The following is a 26,803-nucleotide window of genomic DNA, read 5'->3' on the forward strand; positions in this document are numbered from 1 at the left end:
GTGGTCCTCTAACCTTTTGTCCAATGGGTCCTTAAAGACAGAATTATCCTTTACAGGGACTGTAAATGTCTTGTTAAAAGATGGCAGGGTCCACTACAGGAACACCCCCTTTTTGCATGAAGCTCTCCTCATTGAGATATTGCTCCTTGATATGATATTGCAGTGTCCTGTATTGTATGTCCAAGAAAAGCAGTTATTGGCTAGAGTTGTGCATATTGGGTTCACAGATCAAATCAGTTCAAGAGTACAAGAGGATTCAAAAGCAGACTTCAGGTAGGATTGCAGGATTCACAATAAGGTTTGGGTGTAGGTCTGAACTGTAAAACCAGGCATAGGCAGGCCTTTACTATTGGGTCATTTAGCAGGAGCGGAAGAAGTTTACTGCTCTCATCTACTTGTGCCAGGACTCCTAATGCTACTTTGAATCTTTTTGGTGATTTCCCGCAGACAATTTTCATCAGTCATCAAAGCTTCCAATATATGTGAAGTTTAGGATCATAGTCTGTTTGCTGCCTGGAAACCTGATGAATCCTTCATGCACGGTTCTAAAGAGTGATAGAGGAGCAAAGCTTTGCAATGACTAAGATGTTCCTTGCTCCAGGGGTTCCAGCCTGCTTTTCTAATGCTTTTTCATCATGACAAATATATTAAAGAATATTAGTCTTCTATTTTTAAAAATAACTTTAACATGAGCTTTTAAGTATGCAGCACTTAACGTTTTGTACTTCAAACTACTTGTTTTACAATGAGCAAGAGTGCCACAAAGGTAATCCAAGCATTTGTAATTCTGCAGAAGATGTTATAAAAACAAGGTAAGATTTACCTGATTATAATTCTAAACTTCAATGAAAGCAACATAAGGACTGCAAGATAAAAGTATTTGTCTGCCTTCAATAAAAAAAAAAGTGGAACCATGTTTTCTTTTTTTTCTTTCTTTTTTTACATAAATCTGTTTATTAAATACAATAAGGCATGTCACTGAATCAAAGATTTTGTAGCCTAACTTGATAAACTAGAACAAACTGAAAATGAAAATGTTATATATCGCATAGATATATGTCACATAGATTATGAAAATGCTTTTATATGTTAAGGTGATATTTATAAAATACTGAGGATTGTAATAAAAAAAAAATATTGGATGTATAGCAGCCTTACTTAACCTTTTTACCTTAGCATGAACAATACGTTGAAATATAAAAATAAATAAAAGAAGGAAGGAAGTATAAGGAATATGGCTTACTGTGTGAGTTTGACACTCAATCCTTAGGACAGTTATTTAAAGTACTATAATTAAATTAAAACATAATAATAAAGATCAAAAAACACAGACAGTGAAAACTCTTACATTGGTGGTCAATTATATGTCTCTTTTAAGTGGTGGCCAGTGGAGAAATGCCCTCTTACATTTGCGGTCACTGACAGAATGTACATCTTACATTGGGAAGTCAGTGTACTCAGAAAAAGGTTACTTATTTTGGGGGTCAGAAGTAAGAATTCTTCTAACATTGCGGGATAGTGGGAACAATGTTTCTTACATTTCAAATCTGTTGGAATAATTCCTTCTCTGAGGCCGCGTACACACGGGCGGACTGTTCGCCCAACCTTGTTCGGCAAACAGTTTCATCAAACAGTCCGCTCAAAATTTGCATGAGCGGACTTGCCCACACACGAGCGGACTGTTTGACGAACAGTTCGCTCAACTTTTGAAATGAACGGACTCGCCCACGTAAGGCGGAGGCAAATCCGCCCATTTCGAGCGCGTGTACAGGTAGGCGGGGCCCGCGAAGGAGACGTCGCGGGCTCCGCCGCCTGGAATGGGCTTAAAGGGGAACCCCAACGCCGAAAAAAATCGGCGTGGGGGTTCCCCCCAAGTCCACACCAGACCCTTGTCCGAGCACGCTACCCGGCCGGCCAGGAAAGGGGGGCGAGCGAGCGCGCCCCCCCTCCTGAGCCGTACCAGGCCGCGTGCCCTCAACATGGGGGGTGCCTTGGGGAAGGGGGGGCCGCGCGGCCCCCCCACCCCAAAGCACCTTGTCCCCATGTTGATGAGGACAAGGGCCTCTTCCCGACAACCCTGGCCGTTGGTTGTCGGGGTCTGCGGGCGGGGGGCTTATCGGAATCCGGGAGCCCCCTTTAAGAAGGGGGCCCCCGGATACCGGCCCCCCACCCTATGTGAATGAGTATGGGGTACAATGTACCCCTACCCATTCACCTGTGAACTAAAGTACAATAAAAAACACAACACAGAGAAAAAATATTTTATTGCACAGCTCCGGGGGTCTTCGGGGGTCTTCTCGCCGGACTCCTCCGCTATGTGTGTGTAGCTCTTTTGCTAGCGGAGGAGTCCGGCTTTCTTCCTCCCCGCCGCCGGCCTCTTCTCCCGACTTCGGGGGTCTTGTCCCCCTCTTCGGTTCTTCTGCCGGGCCACCGCGCCTGGTCCGGTGGCCCGGTCTTCTGTCGCCGTCTTCCGTTCTTCTGTCGCCGCCTTCGGTTCTTCTGCCGGGCCACCGCGCCTTCTTGTAGCTCTTTTACAGGCGGTGGCCCGGTCTTCTGTCGCCGCTGTCGTCGTCGCCGCCGCCGCCGCCTTCCGTTCTTGTTCTTCTTCTTGTTCTTCTTCTTCTTCTCCTGGAGATGTTGACTCGACGATCTCTCCGGCCGGAATGCCAGGGACACGCTCCGCTGCCACTTATATAGTGACAATGGGGCGGTGTCACATGGTATATGTCACATGGGTTGGTCACATGGGTTGATGTCACATGGGGACTATGACATCGTAAGGGGGCGGGGTCACCATGTGACCAACCCATGTGACATATACCATGTGACACCGCCCCATTGTCACTATATAAGTGACCGCACAGCGCGGCTCTGGCATTCCGGCCGGAGAGATCGTCGAGTCAACATCTCCAGGAGAAGAAGAAGAAGAACAAGAAGAAGAACAAGAACGGAAGGCGGCGGCGGCGGCGACGACGACAGCGGCGACAGAAGACCGGGCCACCGCCTGTAAAAGAGCTACAAGAAGGCGCGGTGGCCCGGCAGAAGAACCGAAGGCGGCGACAGAAGAACGGAAGACGGCGACAGAAGACCGGGCCACCGGACCAGGCGCGGTGGCCCGGCAGAAGAACCGAAGAGGGGGACAAGACCCCCGAAGTCGGGAGAAGAGGCCGGCGGCGGGGAGGAAGAAAGCCGGACTCCTCCGCTAGCAAAAGAGCTACACACACATAGCGGAGGAGTCCGGCGAGAAGACCCCCGAAGACCCCCGGAGCTGTGCAATAAAATATTTTTTCTCTGTGTTGTGTTTTTTATTGTACTTTAGTTCACAGGTGAATGGGTAGGGGTACATTGTACCCCATACTCATTCACATAGGGTGGGGGGCCGGTATATAAAATATAATATTTTTTCTCTGTGTTGTGTTTTTTATTGTACTTTAGTTCACAGGTGAATGGGTAGGGGTACATTGTACCCCATACTCATTCACATAGGGTGGGGGGCCGGTATCCGGGGGCCCCCTTCTTAAAGGGGGCTCCCGGATTCCGATAAGCCCCCCGCCCGCAGACCCCGACAACCAACGGCCAGGGTTGTCGGGAAGAGGCCCTTGTCCTCATCAACATGGGGACAAGGTGCTTTGGGGTGGGGGGGCCGCGCGGCCCCCCCTTCCCCAAGGCACCCCCCATGTTGAGGGCACGCGGCCTGGTACGGCTCAGGAGGGGGGACGCGCTCGCTCGCCCCCCTTTCCTGGCCGGCCGGGTAGCGTGCTCGGACAAGGGTCTGGTGTGGACTTGGGGGGAACCCCCACGCCGATTTTTTTCGGCGTTGGGGTTCCCCTTTAAGCCCATTCCAGGCGGCGGAGCCCGCGACGTCTCCTTCGCGGGCCCCGCCTACCTGTACACGCGCTCGAAATGGGCAGACTTTCCGAGCGGGAACAGTCCGCTCATTTCGAAAGTACAGCGGACAAGCCCACACACGGGCGGACTGTTCGCTCAAACACAGTTTCAGCGGACAGTTTTTCGGAATTTCCGAAAGACTTTGTCCGTCCAACTGTCCTCTGAAACTGTCCGCTGAAAGCCCACACACGAGCGGACTGTCCGCCCAAACACTGTTCAGCGGACAAGGTTGGGCGAACAGTCCGCCCGTGTGTACGCGGCCTTACAGGTAGCAAAAAAGGGCCTTGCTGATTGTTGTCAGTGGCAACAATTCTAGGAGCTATAAATCACTTAAGGATCCCCTAGTAATCACCAACGAATCTCTGGGGTTCCAACGAACTCTGGTTGAGAAATACTGTACTGTTGCAATCAGTTACATGAAATTAATTAAAAGCATAATAAAGATACTCCTCAATCAAACATAAAATGTCTGAAGTGAGTAATTTTCCTCCTAGCTTTCACCTTTTTTCAGTCAGATTAACGTAGCTTTAAACACTAACTGGATACACTGGGTCTGCTAAAGCACTGTGTATCATAAACAATTTACTTTTATATTAAAGTGTTACTATTGGGGAGATTTTCCTTCACTTCCTGTCCCATAGCCAAAACAGGAAGTGAAGGAAAGTCCTTCAAATTGAGGGAATCCAGGGGTCAGCAGGGCCACCAGAACTAGTGTCCCAATTTGCAAATTTCCCCTCTATTCTTGTTCCAATGTCACCCTAAATGTAGGCTTTTCTTTTACTTTCCTTGATGGCACAAATATAGAAGGTGAATCTCGAAGAGTTGCTGACCTCTTCTTCAGCATCGCTTATTTCTTACAGCCTCTTTCAGACACTTCCTATCTACATGTATTTGCTACAGTGTCATCTGCATTATGAACGGCTTCCCGTTAGGTAACATGGCAGATCATGCCCATGCAATGTGATGATACAGCCACTTATAGTCTTCATCAGCCCGAACAAGAATCTTTGTGGCAGTATCACAATGTATTACTTTAATGAAAGCCTCATATTGATAAAGATTGAAAACACTCTTGGAAATTACATTAAGGCTTATATGAATGCAATTATTATTACATTAAATACATGTTATTAATATTACATTAAGGCATATATGAGATTTTATTTATTGATCTTAACGCATTTATTTCCTATGATGGTCAAAACCTTCATTAAACTTTTCATCTATGGTTAAAGTAACTCATCATCATAACTACAGATACTGGTACATGATAGAGATGTTGTACAGATCAGACTTATAGGGCTAAAGTCCTACTCAAAAGCTTTGTAATAAGTCCGATGAATCACTGTATGGAACTATATAAACCTTCTGACTTCAGGAAGGCTGGCCGGTCATAGATTATTCTTTTTTTTTTTTGAGCAGCAAGGAGGCTGTTCGAAAAAAAAAAAGTATTTCCCCATCCACACACGAGAGCTGGATGGAGGAATCCTCCCCGCTGTGCCATCGTATTCTGACAGCGGGGACTCCTCTGTTTCTAATTGTTTAACAGAAGTTGATCATTAGACTGACTTCCTTCAAGCAAGAACAGTTATAAGAGGATCGAAATTCAGTCTGTTACTGCTGAATCAGCCAAATTCTGAACCATTCATGGCCAGCTTTTGAGGGTAAAGTTCCACAGAGAGCATTCACAGTTTGCTTGATGTTTGAATTAGGCTAACAAATATTATCGCTCTATCTGATATTTACTAGCGTGATCGGGGTGCTACTGGTAACAGCTGAAGACTATAATTTGAGAAAAAATGTTAGATTGCATGCATGCAATGAACTGCGTTTTTTTTTATTCAAAGAGCAGGGCATAGAAAATGTTTCTGCAGCATATCAAATGTCCAAAAGGAAACTGAGAAAAGTCAGAATTTGCTAATTTGCACAAGGATCATAACAGCCAGGGAAAAAATGAATGCTACATCATGAACCTCATCTACAGATATTGCCCAAGCCTCTTGCTCTCTATCTTCCTTATTACCTCCTCCCATGCTCCCCTCTAGAACTTCTCCAGAGCTTTTCCCATCCTCTGGAACTCCCTGCCCCAGTATGTTCAGTCAGCCCCTACCCTGTCCACCTACCCTGTTTAGGCGATCCCTGAAAACTCACTTACTTAGGGAAGCCTACCCCACCTCCACCTAAGAAATGTACCCAAGTCAGCTCCATCAGATCATTCCCTGCAGCTGTTACCTTTTGCACCACCTCTCCATCCTATTATATTATAAGCCCCATGAGCACGCCCCTCCTATTCCTTCTGTGTTGAACTGTATTGTTATTGTACTGCCCCCCCCCCCTCTACAATGTAAAGCACTACATAAACTGCTGCCATTATATAAATCCTGTATAATAATACAAATAATATTTTTTGACAATAGCTATTCCTTATCCCAAGGTCAGGCTAGGGTCGAGCATTTATGCTTACTCTCTCCCTGCCTTCTTCAGAGAAATAAACATGTGTTCCTTGGTGGTTTGTGCATAGATGTTATTAAGATATTTGGTAAAAATCTAGATCTTTTTGCAGTCAAATGTGGTCATATGTCTCACTGCCCTTTTTTGTCTATCAGCCAGGATCGAAAGGTAAAAGATATAGGGGGTTATTTACGAAAGGCAAATCCAATTTGCACTGTAAGTGCACTTGGAAGTGCAGTCGCTCTAAATCTAAGGGGTAGATCTGGAATGAGTGGAAGAGCTGCTGGTTTTATCATTCAATCAAGTGCAAGCTAAAATGCTGTTTTTTTTTATTGTCCTTGCATGTTCCCCCTCGGATCTACAGTGACTTTAATTCCAAGTGCACTTGCAGTGCAAAGTGGATTTTCCTTTAGTAAATAACCCCCATAGTGTCAAAACTACTCTCCTGCCTTTATTTACTGTATATGTTTTAATAAAGACTATTTCAATTACTCACCTCTGACTGATATTAGGCTTGATTTTCTGCCTCCAATTGCAACATATACTATAGTGGTCAAGGCTGTGGGAAGGAGAGCCAGCTCCTGGTTCCCCAGATATGACATCAGCAACCCTCATTTTTGCTGACAGCAGGGACAGAGAAGACTGGTCAACTTAAAAAAAGTAGAATACATTTTTCTGTATTTGTGTAGTTATAGCATATTTCTGAGATGAGCACCCTGTCTCTAAGTTGCACCCACACAGTTTGTAAACTGAGGGGACCTAAACTGGATGCTCCCTTTGCAAAACCAGCTAGAAGCTTGCATACTGATAATTTAGACAGAAAAAACACAAATGCTAAACTGCTAAAGATACAGGAAGTTTTTGCAAACAGTATATGCTATGCTAGATGTATTTGTGTTAAGATGATCAAATAAATTAGCTTTTGAAAGATGAAGTATATTGTGATGTAACTGCAAGTTATATGTATGCTGTAAAAAGGGTAAATGCATTCAGCTACCTAGCATTAGCTGGAGCTGGGTGTGGCACTGGCCAATGTGAAATAAAATTTTGCATTCCTTTGGAGTCTGTGTCGGGAAGCAAATCCTGATTATCTCCCGCTTTATCTGGTGCATTGGCCAGGAATATCAGGGGTGACTCACAGTAACAAGGTGGCACTTCCACTGGGCCTGCAAGGAGTGGTCCAAGAGGCCAGTCTCTTGGGCTGCATCGTGGTCTCAGGTGCCCCAGAATTGTTTATCTAGGAGGCTGCTTCGTATCCCATTTGGATACTTCTGGATTGCTAAAAAGTATACTGCACTAAATGCAAAAAAAAAAAAAATGAAATATAGGTAATAAATGATACACTAGTAACAATTAATAAAATTAATCAAACAGACCCCAGTGAAAAAAAAAAGATGCTTGTGCTAGTGAAGCAATATCCAGTGTTGTGACTTGAATAATAGATGGATGATTGCATGCTTAAAATGGATGATTAAGTGCTTTAAATATGTTTCCCCCCAATAGATGTGCACTCACCTCTGGGAGTGGACCAACTATCGCTAGTTAGGTCAAATGCACATGTGGGGTGACCCCTATGGATATCCTCTGGATCGATGACTGGCAGCGGCGAATGTTCCTCATATAAATAGATATAATATAAAAAGCCTCATTGCGCAGTACCGTTGATAAGGAGCTTTTTATTCCAAAAAGTATAAAGGTATTAAACTCACATTGAATGTGTGGGCGGAAGTGTGTCACGATAAAGTGACTCAACCTCTATGCATTTCAGATTGGCCGTCCTCAGGAAGTTACAGAAATGTGTTCTCTTTATCCATATTAACACATACATGAGGTTTTTTCACTTATTTTCATCCTTTGGCACTTTGGTTCATTTTCATATTTTTCTACTTCTGGATTGTCACGTCAGTGTCAAAAAAACGGACCTGGGAACCAAACGGTCAGATAGTTGGAGCTCCAACAATGGGAACAGATGAGAGTTTTTACTTTCTGATTTGGGATAATATCCAGACTCGAGGGAAGAGGAGCCCAATCACCTCCTGGAGAAAAGCCGGATTGGATGATTGCGCATCTCGAGCAGATCTCAGTCAGTCAGTAATTTTTTGGGTGGGAGAGTTTGGTGTGAATGGTGTCTGTGTGAGACGCCACCTGGTGGTGAAGTGAGTGTGGACCCCGTGTAAGCACATTTCCCAGCTGAGTGACCACGGTTAAAATGCTGATAGGGGGAGGCGTTGTCTATTAACCCTATTTGTGCTGAGGATTCAGACCCCTTACTGGATTCTCAAAACCTTACCCTACCCTCTGTGTCTGTCTTGATGTCTGTGGGTTACAACTATAAGCAGGAACAAACAAAAAGCATATATTCACAACCCGAAGAGGCAGATCAACCCCCCCCCCCCATATGTAGAGGGATGAGTCTCAGGCAGGTATAGGTTAGGGGCAAGTCCAAATGCCCCATCCTGCAAACTAGGGGAATCAAGCTGTTATCCCCCTCATTCAGATACACAGAGCTCGTCAATACCTAATCTCAGCAAACATACTCCTATAAATACTTCTGTGACACGCTCATTACAAGTAGAATGGAAGTAGGGAACTCAGTAGCAGCCAATAGGCGCACGGATCAAGTGTCCACTTCCACTCCGAAGAATCCCGATGCCAACGGCCAGACTCTTGACCCTTCCTTCAGCATAACTCTGGACATGCCCCTAACGTAACAGGCTGTGGGGGGATACTGGACTCTAGTCTACACCCACTTTACCACAACAGACTTACTGACCTGGAAGACCCACAAACCCACTTACACTGAGAAGCCAGAACAGATCAGTCAATAATTCAAACTCCTAATCCCACCTGGTTTGACTGCCAGCAGCTTTTATTGACCCTTTTTAATACTGAGGAGAGACACAGAATTAACCAAGCAGCTCTGAAGTATATGGAAGAGTTAGGAAAGCACCAGTTTGATCTCCCTGGCTGGATGAGAGATCATTATCCAAGAACAGACCATCTTTGGGACCCAAATATACAGGGGGATATGGACAAACTTCACCTTTACCAGACAGCCATTATAGAGGGGATGAAGTCAGCTGGCAAGAGATCCACAAATCTTAATATGACAGCAGAAGTCCTCCAACAGCCCAATGAAAGCCCAGGACAGTTTTTAGAAAGACTATGTGAAGCTTTCAGAATGCATAACCCCTTTGACCCAGAGGCAAATGATAATAAGAATTTGGTGAACACAGCCTTTGTCAGCCAATCTGCAAGAGACATTAAAAAAATTACGCAAGAAGGGTTTGCAGGAATGAACATATTACAGTTGTTAGAAATAGCCACAAAAGTGTTTGTCAACTAGTATTAAGAGACAAAAAGGGAGGAAGATCGGAGAATGAAGAAGAAAGTTGATTTATTGGCTGAAGCCCCAACAGAAAAAGTTCAGAGAAACAGAGAGCACTCCGATGGAGGCTCAAAGGGGGGAAGAGGAAATGATGTGCCCACATTTGAAAGGGACCAGTGTGCATATAGCAAAGAAGAGAGACACTGGAAATAGCATTGCCCCCAGAGAGGACCTGGGAGATGGGGACCGGACCCTGTGAGGAAGAAATCGTAGGGCAAGTCCAGAACAGGCGTTATGAGAGGAACAGACAGAAAGATGCAAACTTTGTGGAACTCACAGGCTCTGTATACCCAGATGAGGACCAGTACTGAGACCGACCGGGCTTCATCCCACTAGGTCCCTGGGAGCCCTTGGTCATCGCTAATATAGGGGGCCACAAGACCAACTTAATGATTGACACCAGAGCCCAATACTCAGTGATGACCCAACAAATAGCCCCTCTCTCCGACAAACAAATCACTATTGTTGGAGCTACAGGAAATAAAGTTAAAAGACTCTCTCGGACAAAAAGACTTTGTAGCCTGGGTGGACATCAAGTCCAACATCAGTTCCTGTACATGCCAGATTGTCCTATTCTCTTGCTGGGTAGAGGCTTGCTTGCTGAACTCAGAGCACATATTTACTTCCAATCTGACCATGTTGAGGCCTGCATCATGGTCCTTAACATGCGAAAAGAGGAGGAATGGAGAATGTTTACTTCGTCAGAGGAACCATTCCCAATTCCAACAGGACTGCAACATACCCCAGGAGTATGGGCAGAAGACAACCTGCCAGGGTTAGCCAGAGACATTCTAGCAATCCTTATTGAGTTAAAATCAGGAGCCACTCCGGTCAGTCTGAAACAGAACCCAATCCCTCACAAAGCCCTAGTAGGAATACAAAAGTACTTGAACAAATTCTTGCACTATGGGATCCTGAAGCACTGTCAGTCTTCCCGGAATACCCCTCTGCTCCCTGAACAGAAACCCGGGAACAGCAGATTACCGTCTTGTTCAAGACCTCAGAGCTGTCAATCATGTTGTAATGACCATCCACCCAGTGGTCCCGAATCCATACAACCTGTTGGGACTGATACCTGGGGAGGCCTCCCATTTCACAGGCCTAGATCTGAAATATTCCTTCTTCTGCCTTAGAGTGGCAGAACAATCCCAGTGCATTTTTGTCTTCCAGTGGGACCAGGGGAAGGGACAGACCTAGAGACGGGGGGGTAGGGGACAACTGACATGGACACGCTTGCCCCAGGGATTCAAAAAATCCCTCACTTATTTGGAGCAGCCTTAACCCAAGACCTTAAGTCCTTCAGTATGTGGAGAAGAGTGCCTCCAAGCCACAAATGAACTGTTGCAACTACTGCAGGTTATAAAGGTATCCAGGAAAAATGCTCAATTGTGCCAAGAAACTGTAAAATACCTGGGGTTCAGGGTATTGCAAGGACAGAGACAGTTGGGAGAAGACAGGAAAGAAGCTGTTTGTCAGATCCCCACCCCAACCATCAGGCGCCAAGTGTGTGAGTTCCTGGAAGCGGCAGGATTCTGACAGATCTGGATACTGGACTTTGCCACAAAAGCCAGGCCCCTCTATGAATCCACAAAGGGGGGGGGGCGATAAAGAGCACTTTCTACAGGGAGAACAATAAGACCAAGCATTCCAAGACATTAAGACTTCTTTAATGCAGCCCCTTGCCCTAGGCCTACCATCCAGTCAGAAATTATTTTATTTGTACATCAGTAAAAAGCAGGGAATAGCAGTGGGAGTTCTGACACAGTACCTGGGATCATGGCAGCACCCTGTGGCATATTCAAAGCAACTGGACACTGTAGCTCAGGGTTAATCACCTTGCCTGCGGGCCATTGCAGCAACAGCCCTCCTGGTGGCCGAAGTCGAAAGTTGCCGTTGGGTCAGGAAACCTATGTCCTAGTCCCACAACAAGTACAGGCATTGATGGATTGGATTACAAGGGAAACCATTGATTCACTAACATCCGAATGGTCAAATAGCAGGTCATGCTGTGTGAGAGTCCTCAAATCCATTTAGAGACTGTTAACACTCTGAAACCAGCCACTCTACTCCCCACCTCACAAGAGTCTCTAACACATGATCGTCTCCAGGTAATGGATGAAGTCTATGCAAGCCGGCCATCTCCTTGGCAAAGCCAGATGTTGAGTACTTCACTGATGGCAGCAGTTTTTTTAAAAGATGGGGTCCGCTATGCAAGTTATGCATTTGTCACACAGCACACGGGAGACAGTGATTGATAATTTAGACAGATAAAGGAAACCGCAAAAGCTAAACTGGTAAAGATATAGGACGTTTTTGGAAACAGTATATGCTATGCTAGATGTATTTGTGTTAAGATGTTCAAAGAAATTAGCTTTTGCAAGAGGAAGTATATTGTGACATAACTGCAAGCTATATGTATGCTGTAAATCTCAGGGTGGATGCATTCAGCTACCTAGTGTTAGCTGGAGCTGGATGTGACACCGGCTGGTGTGAAATAAAAGTTTGTATTCCTTTGGAGTCTGTGTCTGGAAGTCAATCCTGATTATCCCCCTCTTTAGTATGTATACATTTTGTGGGGCAGTTACTTGTAAGCCATTGAACAATCATAAGATATGCAGGCAGCTATCATTTTCAGAAAGAGAGATCAATAATAGTAGCCTAAATATTTCTCTCAATGCAGGTTTCCTCTAAGTACGTCGATATTTAAAAGAGAAAAGCTGGCAATGCTGGTAATGAGAGCCATAAAGAAATACAGATGGAGGAAAGGATTGTGCAAAAAACACATTTCAAAAGGGCTACAGCTTAGCAACAAACCTCAGGACTTGAATTCTTATAAAACATGCATATTCCAATAAAGGTGTCAGCAGCTTTGAGACTTACGAAGTTCAGCACTACATCAAATAAATCTAAAAGGAGTAATAAATCAACATGAAAATTAAGCAGGTAATATGTCTATGGGATACTGCTTGTCTTATCAGTGCTTGGAACTTTAGCTCATTGCTTTAGGACATTATGCTGTAGCTAGCCTTATAATATAAGCTGTAATTTGCCCAACTTCAAAGTAATTGTTTCCTGCTGGACATCACCACTATAATCAGTCCTGGGCCATTGAAATTCATCCAGAACATTCTATATTTAAATCTTTGCTTTGTTGAAATAATTCTTTGCTTAATATTAATTAAAGTATAGTTACAAAAAAAGTATACAAACACACCTGCGCTCAAATATGATCTTCCTTAGGGGATATAGCTAAACGAACCCAGCTGCTGCATAAAGATATACCCACGGTAAATCAAATGTCATGTATTCCAATGTGAGATGTATGAGAAGCAGTGCCACTTTAAAATGATCACTCACTGTACTGATTTGACCCTTTACATTAAAAAGAAGGTCTTGATGCGCTTTAGAAAACACTTCAAATTAGATTACACAGGTATTTTAATATATAATTAATTTAAGCTCCGCGAGTTAGCGCTGCTTCTCATGCCTTAGAATAAAATATATTTAAACCCAAGAACAAACATTTATATGATTCTACTCACCAGTCATTAGATGTGGGGGCTGCTTTATTTTCCTATTTAGACCATTTTCCCTTATTTTAACCACTTTCCATCTAGCCACGACTTTCAGTGGTTATACTGGGATGATGCCTGCAGCTGTAGGCATCACCCTGGTATCGGTTTTTAGAGTCGGCTGGCAGTTCTCTTGTAATAGCAATCGGTGCAGCTAACCAACCACTTAATTTCTATTTCAAGCAGCGGGAGGGGGCGCCGACACCTTCTGCACATCTCTCAGGCTCTCCCGTCCCATCAGGAGAGCCAAACAACCAGCCGGTGTGTCAACCGGCTGGCTGGACAGCCAAGCAAAGCCAGGATCAGCTTTGATCAGCTGATCATAATAGTAACCCAGAAGTGATGACATGACATCACTTCCAGTTTAATTGGAAACCTTCAGCACCATTTTTCCATAATGTACAGTAAAGCATTCAGAAATACAGATCTTGGTGTTTTGAATGCTTTTGAGTGCAGAGGAGGGATTTGGGGTCTTATAGACCCCAGATCTATCCATAAAGAGTGCCTGTCAAATGCCTATTTCTGTCACAAGGATCTTTACATTCCTTGTCACAGCAATAAAAGTGATAAAAAAAGAAAAGTTAAAGCAACAGTGTAAAAATAAAAAAATATATAAAAAAAAAGTAGCCCTCATCCTCCCGTACTTGCGCGCAAATGCACTTTGGTCCCGCACTCACATATGTGAGGTATCACTGCGAAAGACTGATTATAGGTAGTATTTCTAGCACCCGACCTCCTCTGTAAATATAAAGTGGTAACCTGTAAGGACTTTTAAATCTTTGCCTATGGATAGTAACATTTACGTCTTTTGTTGCCGTTGTACAGGTGTTGCCAATTTTAAAGCATGACACGTTTGGTATCTATTTACTCAATGTAACTTCATATTTTATATTTTACAAACAAATTGGGTTATGTATTGTGTTTTCTAGCAATAAAATTCAAAAAACAGTTTTCCCCCCCAAAATATTGCATTGAAAAACCACTCCACAAATACTGTGTAACATAAAAAAAAATTGCAAAACCCACCACTTTATTCTCTAGGGCCTCTGTGTATATATATATATATATATATATATATATATATATATGGGGTTTCTAAGTAATTTTCTAGCAAAAAAATATTTATTGTTACATGTGAACAAAAAGTGTCAGAAAAGCACAGGACCAGAAGGAGGTAATATTCTGCCAGTAGCACACCTCCTGTCCTAGGGTGACAATGCCTACTTATTGTACTGTATCTATAAAGGAGAAGTTTTGACACCCTACATTCATAAAACACACCCAACTCTATATAACAAGGGTCTCAAACTGGCAGCCATCCAGCTGTTGTAAAAAGTCCCATCATGCCTCTGCCTGTGGGAGTCATGCTTGTAATTGTCAGCCTTGTAATGCCTCATGGGACTTGTAGTTTTGCAACAGGTAGAGGGCCACCAGTTTGAGACCCCTGCTTTATAACAAGGGGATTTTCTGTAGTCTGCAAAGACAGTTGGTCACAATGATAACATAAAATTGCTGCACAGGCAGGGAACACAGGAAGTTAGCTCACAAGATTTCAGACAACAGATATTTTTTTGCAGTTATCAACCATATATCATAAAACACTTTCAAATGTAGATTTATATAATGAAACACTTTGGTAGATTTAATAGACTAAATTAAAATTATTGTCAGGTTATTTTCAAGCACAATGGGGTATATTTATAAGCAGAGACTTTGACTTTGGAAAACATTCACTGTAGAGAGTCAATCACTCCAAATGAAAACACATACACCTGAATGGATCATCCAGAGAATATTTGAAAAAGGCACACTCTCTGCTTTATAAAAAGACCTCTATGTGACTATCTTGATATATACGCAGTGGCCACAGTGGTGCAGAAATAATCCTGGGACCATTTATCTTCCCAAAACAAAGTGTGTAAGCTAAAATTAATGGTAAGTACACAGTTGCTATCAGCGCCAATGTGCTCTTCTTTGTGTTTGCACTAGTGGAAAGTGAGGCAGACTGTAATAGCGAGAAAGCTGTTCATGAAGAAAATGTCTGGCTCAGAGTATAATTGATAAAGATCTTTAAATTAAGCCAAAGCTCTTCTTGCATGACAGGTTCACTGCAGACTTTTGCTGGAAAAAAAAAAACAACCAAATGGTATTAGAAAGGAAAAACCAGCAGTATGTTTGTTTTTTCTCTTCCGCATACCTATAAATAAAAATCTCACAATAAACATTGCTTCTTTTTTAATATCAATCCCTGAATCAAAAAATACATAGCAGGAAGAAAAAAACGATTATGCTGGCCAATCATGTATCGCATTTTGGCTAATTCCTGCAAAGTCATCCAAAATTTCTCTTCTATCGGCACCAACTGGCTCAACAAAAGTCTGTTTTCAATCACCTTTTTAATCAAAGTAACCAGGCAGAACATTTTCAACTTCGTAGTGTTTGCATTCAATCAGATCCAGGTACTGTTGGGGTATTTTGACAGCCACAGGCGCTGCTGTTTAGTGCAGATGGGGGAATCAAGTAATTTCTCTTGTGCAGCCATAGGAAATTAATTAGAGAAATCTTAACATGTATGACCAGCTTTTACCAGATTTTCAATTGCGGTGTCACTGCTGGGGACTAGTCTAACAGTGATACTGCCTCTCTGAGCTACTAAATAGCTAATATATACTGATATTTGTATGCATTTGAGAAGCTTTCTTCCCCCATTTAAGTGGAATACATACCTGGGGCTTCACTCTAGAATCCTGGAAATAATAGCTCATATCTCTTCAAAGTACCACTAGAAGTACGCTGTTCTCTATCACATGATCATGCAGGTGTGATTAACTCTCCTCATCCAGTAGCCTTTCCTTCTGAGAGATTTGTGTGCCTAGTCTAATACATGGCAGGAAGACACCATCACTGAAGGACCGTGCGTTCCCCTGGAATGTCAGCAGACAGCTCCCACTGAAGACTGGTACTCCCTACCTGGGAATGACCAGAAGCCTTTGTGTCACCTGATCTCCTAGGATTACGTTCCCCTTCTATGGCTAATCTGCAGCCTTGTAAGGAAGTTCCTTCAGATCCTTTACTTCCTTATCAGGTCTTTGCACTTAGCTGTTTGATAAGGTCCTTTTCTCTTACTCCATGGCTGTGAGAGTACATTGGAGTACCCTTGGTTTTACTGCTTTTGGATATCTGTTTTTAATCCCCTCGTTATAGAGAAGAATTGCTTTTGGTGCTTTCTTCAAATACATTGAGGAACACACATTCCACCCTTCTGTGCTTTTGGCCTTGTGTATTGCTTTCTCACAAACTGAGGCATTCTGGGTAGAGGAGAGGTTATATGGGGGCTGGATTACATTAATTCTGTATGCCAGTGCTCCAGCCTCCTGTAGGAGGCAGTATAAACCAATTGTTTATGAATTCCCCATAAAGGCATCAAAGAACATTTTTTAGTAGGTACACAAACCTTATTTGAATCATTTTGTCAAATGTGTTCTGTAATTGCAAACAATGCACATTGATTTTGCCAGAAATCCAGTCAGCAACTTCTTTTGCTCTCTGCGTGTGCTTATTTTTATTAGTTACATTTTTCCCAGCTCTCTCTGAGAACATCAGATTGTTATGAAGAATTTGAGAGGGGGAGGTTTCTGAAGTCCTGTCCTAGGGTGAGAATGTTGTTTCTGCATAGATACAGCACAGTACATGAGAGCTGCAACACTAAGACAAGAAAATGTGTTATTGGAAGGATAAGTAGATAAAAATAAATGTTAAAAAAAGCCTTACAAAAAAGAAAAAAATTAAGCCGCTAAAACTGGTAAGTTGTAATTTATTCAATATTTGTTCTTGGGTTTAGAAATAATTTAAGAAAACAGAGGTCCCATTAAAGTCCAAGCACAGTTTAAACATTTTGTTAAAAAGGTGGCTGCATTACTCATTTTTAATCGTGACATATCCCCTGCAGTACCTTTTCATGGTAACAAGACAGCTTTAGTCTTCCAGGTTGCATTACACCCATTGTTACTCAACCCGAAAGACTGAGAACTGTATGGATGCAGGGAGTCAAGGTTCCACCTCCTGAATGGGTATTACCATAGTCCTATTCATTCACAGTGTACTTGGGCAGAGTGGCACTCATGTCAGCACTGCACTCTGCATTAGTAAGCATTTCCCAGCTAGAAAAAGCGGCGTAGGTGAAGAGTACACTGTGGTGTCAAAATAAAGCATAGCGCATAAGATACAGCCAACATGATCCCAAGGCAGGTAGGGAGTTAACTAAAGAAGAAGTACAGACTTTAGTGTTGAACTTTAATTATTTTTCTATGAGGCCTCATCACACTTAGTTACCTCCCTGGTCTCTACTGTTGAGGCAGTTAATGCATACCAAGTTCATTTTGACTGATATTTATAGAATGATATTTACAGAATGATATTTGGATGGTAAGAGGGTCCCATTTTTATACATTTGTCCAGGAAAATAGGAACATATTATAGTTTGCTTTTCAATTACAGGTCAATGCTTTATGTATAGACATAGTATAAGGTTTGTTTTTGGTTACTTTTGCTCTCCCTAACTGTTCTGTGGCACAAAGAAAAATGCACTGACATTCATGCTGAGCTGATGGCAGGTTTTTCAGCTCAGCATGAGGAGAAGAAGCTGTGATTTTCAATTAAGAAAATAACATTGCATTAAACTGTTTGTTTCACCTTGCCCTTACACAGTATAAGCTAAGAGTAACCGGTGCCTAACTAACTATATTTCAAGCTTGTCTAGGCAATCAGAAATGAAAGAAGACGAGGATGGTGCTGATGATGACAGTCAAAGTTAGCATGAAGATGAAAATCTATTAGTTTAGAGAGTAAATAAGCTCTCCAGACATAGCAAGTAAAAAGACAAATATATATACCGGTATACACCCTGAGCAAAATTATAGACGCAACATTTTTGTGTTTGCCCCTATTTATCATGAGCTGAACGCAAAGATCTACGACTTTTTCTTTGTACACAAAAAGCCTATTTCTCTCAAATATTGTTCACAAATCTGTATAAATCTGTGTACATGAGCACTTCTCCTTTGCTGAGATAATCCATCCACCTCACAGGTGTGACATATCCAGATGCTGATTAGGCAGCATGATTATTGCACAGGTGTGTCTTATGCTGACCACAATAAAAGGGCCACTCTAAAATGTGCAGTTTTATCACACAGCACAATGGCACAGATATCACAAATTTTGAGGGAGCATGGATTCGGCATGCTGACAGCAGGAATGTCCCCCAGAGCTGTTGCCCTTGAATTGAATGTTCATTTCTCTACTATAAGCCATCTCCAAATGCATTTCAGAGAATTTGGCAGGACATCAAACCTGCCTCACAACCGCAGACCACGTGTAACCACACCACCCCAGGACCTCCACATCCAGGTTCTTCACCTCCAAGATCTTCTGAGACCAGCCACCTGGACAGCTGCTGCAACAATCGGTTTGCATAACTGAATAATTTCTGCACAAAATGGTCAGAAACCATCTCAGGAAAGCTCATCTGCATGCTCGTGGTCCTCATTGGGGTCTCGACCTGACTGCAGTTCGTTGTAACCGACTTGAGTGGGCAAATGCTCACATTTGATGGTGCCTGACACTTTGGAGAGGTGTTCTCTTCAACGATGAATCCCGGTTTTCACTGTACAGGGCAGATGGCAGACAGTGTTTATGGCATTGTGTGGTTGAGCGGTTTGCTGATGTCAACATTGTGGATAGAGTGGCCTGTGGTGGCGGTGGGGTTATGGTTTGGGCAGGGTATGCTATGGAAAATGACACAGGTGCATTTAATTGATGGCATTTTGAATGCACAGAGATACAGTGACGAGATCCTGAGGCCCATTTTTGTGCCATTCATCCACGACCATCACCTCATGTAGCACGATAATGCACAGCCTCATGTTGCAAGGATCTGTACACAATTCCTAGAAGCTGAAAACATCCCAGTTCTTGAATGGCCAGCATACTCACCGGACATGTCACCCATTGGGCATGTTTGGGATGCTCTGGAATGGCGTATATGACAGTGTGTTCCAGTTCCTGCCAATATGTAGCAACTTTACACAGCTATTGAAGAGGAATGGACCAACATTCTAAAGGCCACAATCAACAACCTGATCAACTCTATGCAAAGGAGATGTGCTAGACTGCGTGAGGTAAATGGTGGTCACACCAGATACAGTAAAACTGCATCTGGTAAAACTGCACATTTTAGAGTGGCCGTTTATTGTGGCCAGTCTAAGGCACACATGTGCAATAATCATGCTGTCTAATCAGCATCTTAAAATGCCCCAACTGTGTGGTAGATGGATTATCTCGGCAAAGGAGAAGTGCTCACTAACAGAGATTTAGGCAGATTTGTGAACAATATTTGAGAGAAACAGGACTTTTGCGTACATAGAAAAAGTCACAGATCTTTGTGGTCAGCTCATAATAAATGGGGCAAACACAAAACTGTTGCATTTAGAATTTTGCTCAGTGTGTATATATATATATATATATATATATATATATATATATTCATATATATATGTATATATATATATATATATATATATATATATATATATATATATATATATATATATATATATATATATTCCTGTATAAGCATATACATCAATAAGCCACAAAATTTACAGGACAAAATATTGAAGGATGTCTTTTTATCCTACCTTGATCAAATGGTCTTCCTGGATTCCAAGTGCGGAAGTAATCATCCTAAAAGATAAACAACAAAAGCATAATTAATCAACGTAAACACACCTTTATTATGGAGTAGGTAAAACATGCAGTACATCAACAAGCATATGTATAAAAGCAAAAATGATACAAACCTCTACTTCCTGAGTGGGCAAGCAAGCAAAATAGATAAGAAAGTAAATGATAGTGAGAACAATACAATATAAAATACCCTTTAATATAAAGTGTTTTTCTTTCTTTTTTTCTTTTTTTCCCTGGTTAATGTTCTATTAGTCACACTGAATGTCAAACTGTTTCACTGTGTATTTTGATAGGGTGGTGATAGGAAGAAAATAGCACATAATAACATACTTAAATAAGATATCATTGATTATGCCTTGTTTCATAGAGGAAAATTTGCAACAATGGAATTGTACAAGAAAACATTGAACAATATAGCCAACAAGCTGCAGGAGACTGTGATTAAACGAACAAGGTATGTAATTTTACTGGTACAACTTTAATCATTTTAGCCACAGTTGCTCTTACACCCATGGAGTGTAGAAAATGATTGCTTCTATAGCTCAAAAACATGCTAGAACAAAGATATCTGCAAACGTCTAGCGCTTGCACATTTCATTTAACTGGCCATTCTGGTTAACTGACCTAAGTATGACAAGCCATAAGACATATTATTTCAAGTACTCTTGTATCGCAGAATAAGACTTTCTGTGACTAATCGTGTGTATGATGCCACTTTTAAGAGGGTAGTAAATAATATATCATAAAAGAACTAAAGACAACTTTGACATTGATGTGACATGAAATGAAAAAGGACAAGAAGTAACATGAAATATATACATTTCATTATATAAAAATGTAGGGAATGCTAAAAAGTGTAAGGAAAGGTCAGCTTCCAAATGATGATTACTGCAGCTCTCTCAGGCATTATGTAAGAAAATGCAGTAGGACCAGAGGATAAGAGGAAATATGATTCACTCCCCTTTGTTGTACTATAAGAATTTTTTGAGTTTAGCCTCAAATAATACAGCCTAAAGCAGGGCATAAACAAGTACCATCATCCAGAATTTATATAGGAAAAGAGGGGGAGAATAGAAGTGTGAGGACAGTTGCCGAGGCTGTCCAAACATGCACTGTAACCCAACAAAGGTCTTGGTTCACTATCTCGGTACTGATATGCATTAATAAGTTTAGGGTAGAAATTAAATCATTTATTACATATAAAAAACAAACATAGATCTCAATAAAAATTCAAAAACAGTATACAAATACTCAAAGGTTTTCCCAAGAAATATCTGATAATGGAGTTTTCTCATAGATCAACCCGTCCTCTACTAGTTTCTGCAAATTTATTGCAAAAAAAAATTCGAAAACAGTATACAAATACTCAAAGGTTTTCCCAAGAAATATCTGATAATGGAGTTTTCTCATAGATTAACCCATCCTCTACTAGTTTCACGGTACATAGACTGCTTCATCAGGAGGAATAATCTATAAAGCAAATAATGTAGAGGCAGGCGCATGTGCAGAGTTTCCAAGATGGCCACTTGAGCACGGAGCTCTGTCCCACCAAGACCTAACGGCACCCACAGCATTTCATAGAGCCCCTGGAAACGAGCCACCTTTGGCAATCCAGACCCCACACCAACCAGGGAAAGCCCCCGCATGACTGGGATCCCGGTGCGCAGAGACCTCGGGCCGCAACTCGAACTGGCAGCGCCAGCAGGGTGTACCAAGATGGCCACCGCGGCCCAGCAGCATGCTCCAGACACAGAGGGACAGGCAGATCCCAAGCAAGTGATAGTCCCTGCGTCCCTCACATACACCCCTGCAGGCCAGAACAACAACCGCCAGCATATGACACCTTCCCCAGCTTCCACTGAATCATTACTTGGCCGTGGTTTTTGGGTCAGTGCTTTCTCCCTGGCCAGACCTGCTTGCACACCACACCAGGGGGTCTCTGTCCCTGCCACCCCAGCCCAGTACACATACTTCCAGCCAGACGAATTACTGGAGATGGGGCTGGCCTCCACAGCAGCAAAAATAACTGGGGACATCAAAGCTGACTTCCAGAACCTGGGCTCCAGGATCGAAGCCATCAAAAACAAACTGGATATGATAGTGGAAGCCACTAACCACAGCTCAGACCATATTCAGACACTTCAAGACAGGCTCGACTCAGCCCTTTCTGGAAAAGCTGGAAAACAGATGCAGAAGATACACATGTTAGGATCAGAGGCCTGCCAGAGTCCATTACGGATGTCCCCCAGGATACCCAGGAGATTATCAAACCCTTGATCCCAAACATCCCACAGCACCGTTTGGAACTGGACTGAGTCCACAGAGCTTTGGGACCCCCAAGAAAGGATGGATCCCCCAGGGACATCATCTCAAAATCCCACTTCTACTTGGTAAAGGAGGAGATAATGTATCAATCCAGAGCAATGAAACAAATTTCATGTCGGGGTTACCCAATACAAATTTTCGGGGATTTGTCCACCTCTACAATCCAGGGAAGATGGGCCCCAAAACCCCTTCTCGCAGTCCTCACCCAAAAGGACATTAAATACTGGTGGACCTTCCTATTTGCTGTTAAATTTTACTTCAAGAGCAAGCATTACTCCTTCACCAGTCTCCAGGAAGGGGATAAAATCCTCCTATCCTTGAAGCTCATCTCACTGGAAGCAGATATGGACACGTCTAACCCTGCTCTCAACTCTGCAGCAAAATGTTCATTTCCCACAAGTCCTCTGACCCCCGTGTGGAACAAGCCGAAAACCAAGAGAACAAAGGATAATGGTCTGACCTGAGGCAAAAAAACAACTTCTGCAACTTACACTTCTATACTCAACTCCCAGAGGCCGAGGCTGCCAGGGACTTCAAACCCTGCTAATTGGAGCAACCGCTCCACAGGTTCTATTATTGATTCTTTTGTCAAAAATAGTTTGTTTTCTACTTTTTTTCCCCTTTTTTTCGGTTACGGGTTGAACTGGATGGTCCGAGGTTCAGTTTTTTTTGAAGGACTGTTATCCCTGTGAAGTTTAGTGTATGGGCTATTAACGGGCCCCCTGAAAATGATAGCCTTAGAGAACAGACGAGACCATTAGGTTGGTGAGCCCTATTCTGGCTCCAAATAGGCCTGCGTAACACAACTGGTGCCCCCCCTCCCTACCTTCTGGAGAGGGAGGAAGGGGGGCTCCGCTGCAGAGAATTTACCGTGGGTACGAAATAATTCCTGTCAATGTGTTCAAATTTTTTTGCAATGTTCTTTATTGTAATTAAGGGAGCCTTAGTTTGGGTGCTGTGCATGTGCCTCCACCTATTCCTCAAACTCTCTCGACTCTGCTGGATAGGTTGTCTACCCTTGTTTAATTCTCAGTCCACTTTCAGATTCAACACATTATTCCCAAGTCTACAGTGTTCCAGTTTGGTTGGTTCTCCTAAGCTAGCAATTGACACAAGGTTCATCCCATGATAAGTGACGCAGAAGGTGACAGCATCTTCCCACATCTGCTCCATGGCTAAAGCTCCCAAACTCGCACTCAATTTAGCTACACGCAATGCTTAGGGATTGAATTCCCCCTCAAAAGGAGAAAGATTTTCGACAGCTACAGTTCCTTTAAGCTAGAAGTTATCATGATTCAGGAAACCCATTTCCCTCAATGGTACAGCCCCAAATGCCTTCACCATCAGTACCCCTCGTTCTACCTGCAGAAGACAGAGGGAAATTCTGAAGGTGTCACTATTCTTTTCTCCAAACCCTTTGACTTTTCCAGGCAGGCAAATTATAAAGACCCAGAAGGTGGATTCATCTTAATTAAAGGGTTCACAGACAGCAATTTGTTCTCTTATCTCCTATTATGCGCCTTAGAAGGGCCAACACATTTTTTTTCAATCAATGTGGACAACGCTGAACCCCCTTTTGGAGAGTACCCCCATACTAGGAGGGTACGCCAATGTGACACTTGATCAAGGGATGGATAAGTTCAACCCATTCAAAACTCTCTTGACCTGTCCAATAAAGACTAGCCTCAAAATTGCTGGACTAGTACACTCTCAAGGCCTGGTAGATGTTTGGCAAGAGATGAACCCATTGAAGAGGGACTACACTCATTTTCCCAGCCCCCACCACTCTTATGCTAAGATAGACCACATTCTAATGTCCACACACAACCTATCCAATGTCTCCAGCTCCAAAATTATAGACACCACACTTTCAGATCCCTCCATAGTGACCGTATCGCTTTTTAAAACATCTCGCCATCCCAAACATACTCAGTGGAGGCTAAATTAATAAATTTTATCAGACCCAATTAGGGTCATCAAAATCAACAAAGCCCTACTAGAATATTTTACTCTAAATAATGTAGATAGCTCAGCGGAGATGTTGTGGGCACTCATAAAGTCATCATACGGGGAAAGATCATCTATGAAAGGAAGGCGGATAGTTAGACTGGAACAAACATATTCGTCCCTAAGGGCATAACATAAAAGGGATCCCTCAGGAATTTTTATATCCCAATTAGATGCAGCTAGACTGGAACTGAACCTGGCTCACAGTGCGAGCTGAGAAGCAGATTAGATCGAGTGGCACCAAATTTTATACTTGGAAGGATAAATCTGGCCTGATGCTGGCCAACAAATTATCCCCCATGGTGAGGATCCATTTTCTCCCTAAGATCCAAACTCATGGTCAATACACAACATCTGATCCCACCAAAATCCTAGTAGCCTTCAGGGGCTTCTACGACAAACTATATAGATCCACTTCGCAGGGCAACCAAAGTACCATATGTCAATTCCTCAAATCCCTCCCTATTGCCACACTCTCCGATAAGCATAATACCATTATGGAAAAATCCATCATGGTAGAGTAAATTTTGGAGATCATTAAAAACCTAATGAGGGGCTCCACTCCCAGCCTTGATGGGCTATCAGTTCCATACTACAAAACTTTCGCTGATACCCTTGCCCCCCATATAGCTAAATTCTTCAACGCCAAAGTGTCAGATGACCCCCTCAGTGCTAACCTAAACACAGCTTTCTTTACTGTCATCCCGAAACCCGATAAAAACCCGGAGGTAGGAAATTACAGACCAATATCACTAATAAACAACGACCTGAAAATTCTCACCAAAAAAATCCTAGCTAACCGACTAAACTCCTTTATAAGTTCCTATATTTATAAGGATCAGGTGGGCCATAGATATAGTATCAATCCTACAATCTAACTGGCCAGGGGGAACTAAACAACAGAAAATGCTGCTTATGCTAGGCATACAGAAAGCGTTTGATTCAGTGTCCTGGCCATATGTCCTAATACTGTTGGAGCATTGGGGTTTTGGAAACCGCTTCCTAGGAATTATGAAAGCCCTCTACTTTTCCCCCACAGCACTAATACACCTGCAAGGCTATTACTTCCCCCAATCCACATTGCTAGAGGTACAAGACAGCGCTGCCCCTTATCACCTCTGATATTCGCCATGGCGATAGAGACTCTATCAATAGCAATATGAGAAAATCCCGACATCAAAGGTGTTGCTTGCGGTCCGCAGATACACAAATTAGGTCTTTTTGCCAATGACCTAATTTTATTCGTTACCTCTCCTTTAATCTCTCTCCCCAACCTGTTCAGTACTCTCAACTTCTTTACCTCTAAATTTGACACACTATATGCCGGAAATTACCCTCCCATGTTTAATTAACTGGAACAAGACTTAAAGTCTTGGTCTAAACAAAACCTTGCATGGATAGGGAGAAAAAATGCCTTCAAAATGACCTACTTCCTAGATTATTATACATCAAGGGGCCCCCTCACCCTAACCCATTGTGTCAACAAACTAGACCTCCCACAATCAGAACATTTCCAGTACAACCAAATCTCACACTTTCTCCACAGCATGTGGAAAGATAAACCCGAACCTCCCAAATGCACAACCTACAAGCTTTGGTGTGATGAATCCATGGAGCAAAGGGGCGGCATCTCAGTCATCTATGTGTCACTTTCCCAACCAATGGGTAAATCCCTGTATATGTTAGCCTGGGAGGAAGACCTCCAATTCCAATGGAGCCTGGGGATCTGGCAATCTGCTCTATCCACTGCATTTAAGGGCATTATCAACATTTCCCTAATGGAAGCAAACATAAAGGTCATGTCTAGGTGGTACATGACCCCCGCCAGACTAGCTTTGATTTATCCCTCAGTTGATCCCTTAGGGCATGCCAATTATTGGGCATGATAGCCCATGTGTGGTGGAAATGCCACAGAATCAGGTCCTTTTGAAGAAGGATCTTTAACGTCATTAGAGGGGTCACGAGCTGCAAGATCCCCAGGTCTCCAGAGGTTGCAATACTGAATTCACATATCCCAAAAATTCCGAATACAATAGTAAATTGATACACTTCATACTGTTAGGAGCCAAAATAACCCCGGCTAAGCCCTGGAAGCAACCTTCAGTTTAAATAAGGACAGTCAAAAAAAAAGTTTCTTGGATTATGGCCCAAGAAAAACTGGCTAGTATCCTCACAGACTCAGTTCATAAATTTGAAATTATCTGGAAACCTTGGGCTCTATTCATGGGAATTTCCATTACCCCAGGTATTCATACACCCAGGGCCCAGACCAACACCCTGGTAAATGAATCTCCCTCCATTCCCCTGCCCCTTCTCACTCTTCTCTATCTCTCCTTCTTCAGCTTGCTATCCTCTTTCCCACTCAGGGATCCTCAGCAACATCTACTGGGATCTTACTAGGGCTCATCCCTAGCAACCAGGTTTT

General features: G+C 42.8%; 1 protein-coding gene across 2 annotated transcripts in view; it reads right to left on the reverse strand.

Moving 5' to 3' along the window:
• The window catches only part of SPOCK3 (SPARC (osteonectin), cwcv and kazal like domains proteoglycan 3), a 526,887-nt gene that overhangs the window by 292,922 nt on the left and 207,162 nt on the right, over positions 1-26,803 (reverse strand). For both annotated transcript variants that reach the window (XM_077477168.1, XM_077477167.1), the window contains exon 3: positions 19,998-20,043. In XM_077477168.1, coding sequence (XP_077333294.1) covers positions 19,998-20,043 — 46 coding nt within the window. The remainder of the gene's footprint in view (positions 1-19,997; positions 20,044-26,803) is intronic.

The sequence above is a fragment of the Lithobates pipiens genome, unplaced genomic scaffold (genome assembly GCF_037356315.1).
Source record: "Lithobates pipiens isolate NorthernLeopardFrog02 unplaced genomic scaffold, aLitPip1_a1.2 Scaffold_13, whole genome shotgun sequence".
Classification (NCBI taxonomy): Eukaryota; Metazoa; Chordata; class Amphibia; order Anura; family Ranidae; genus Lithobates; species Lithobates pipiens.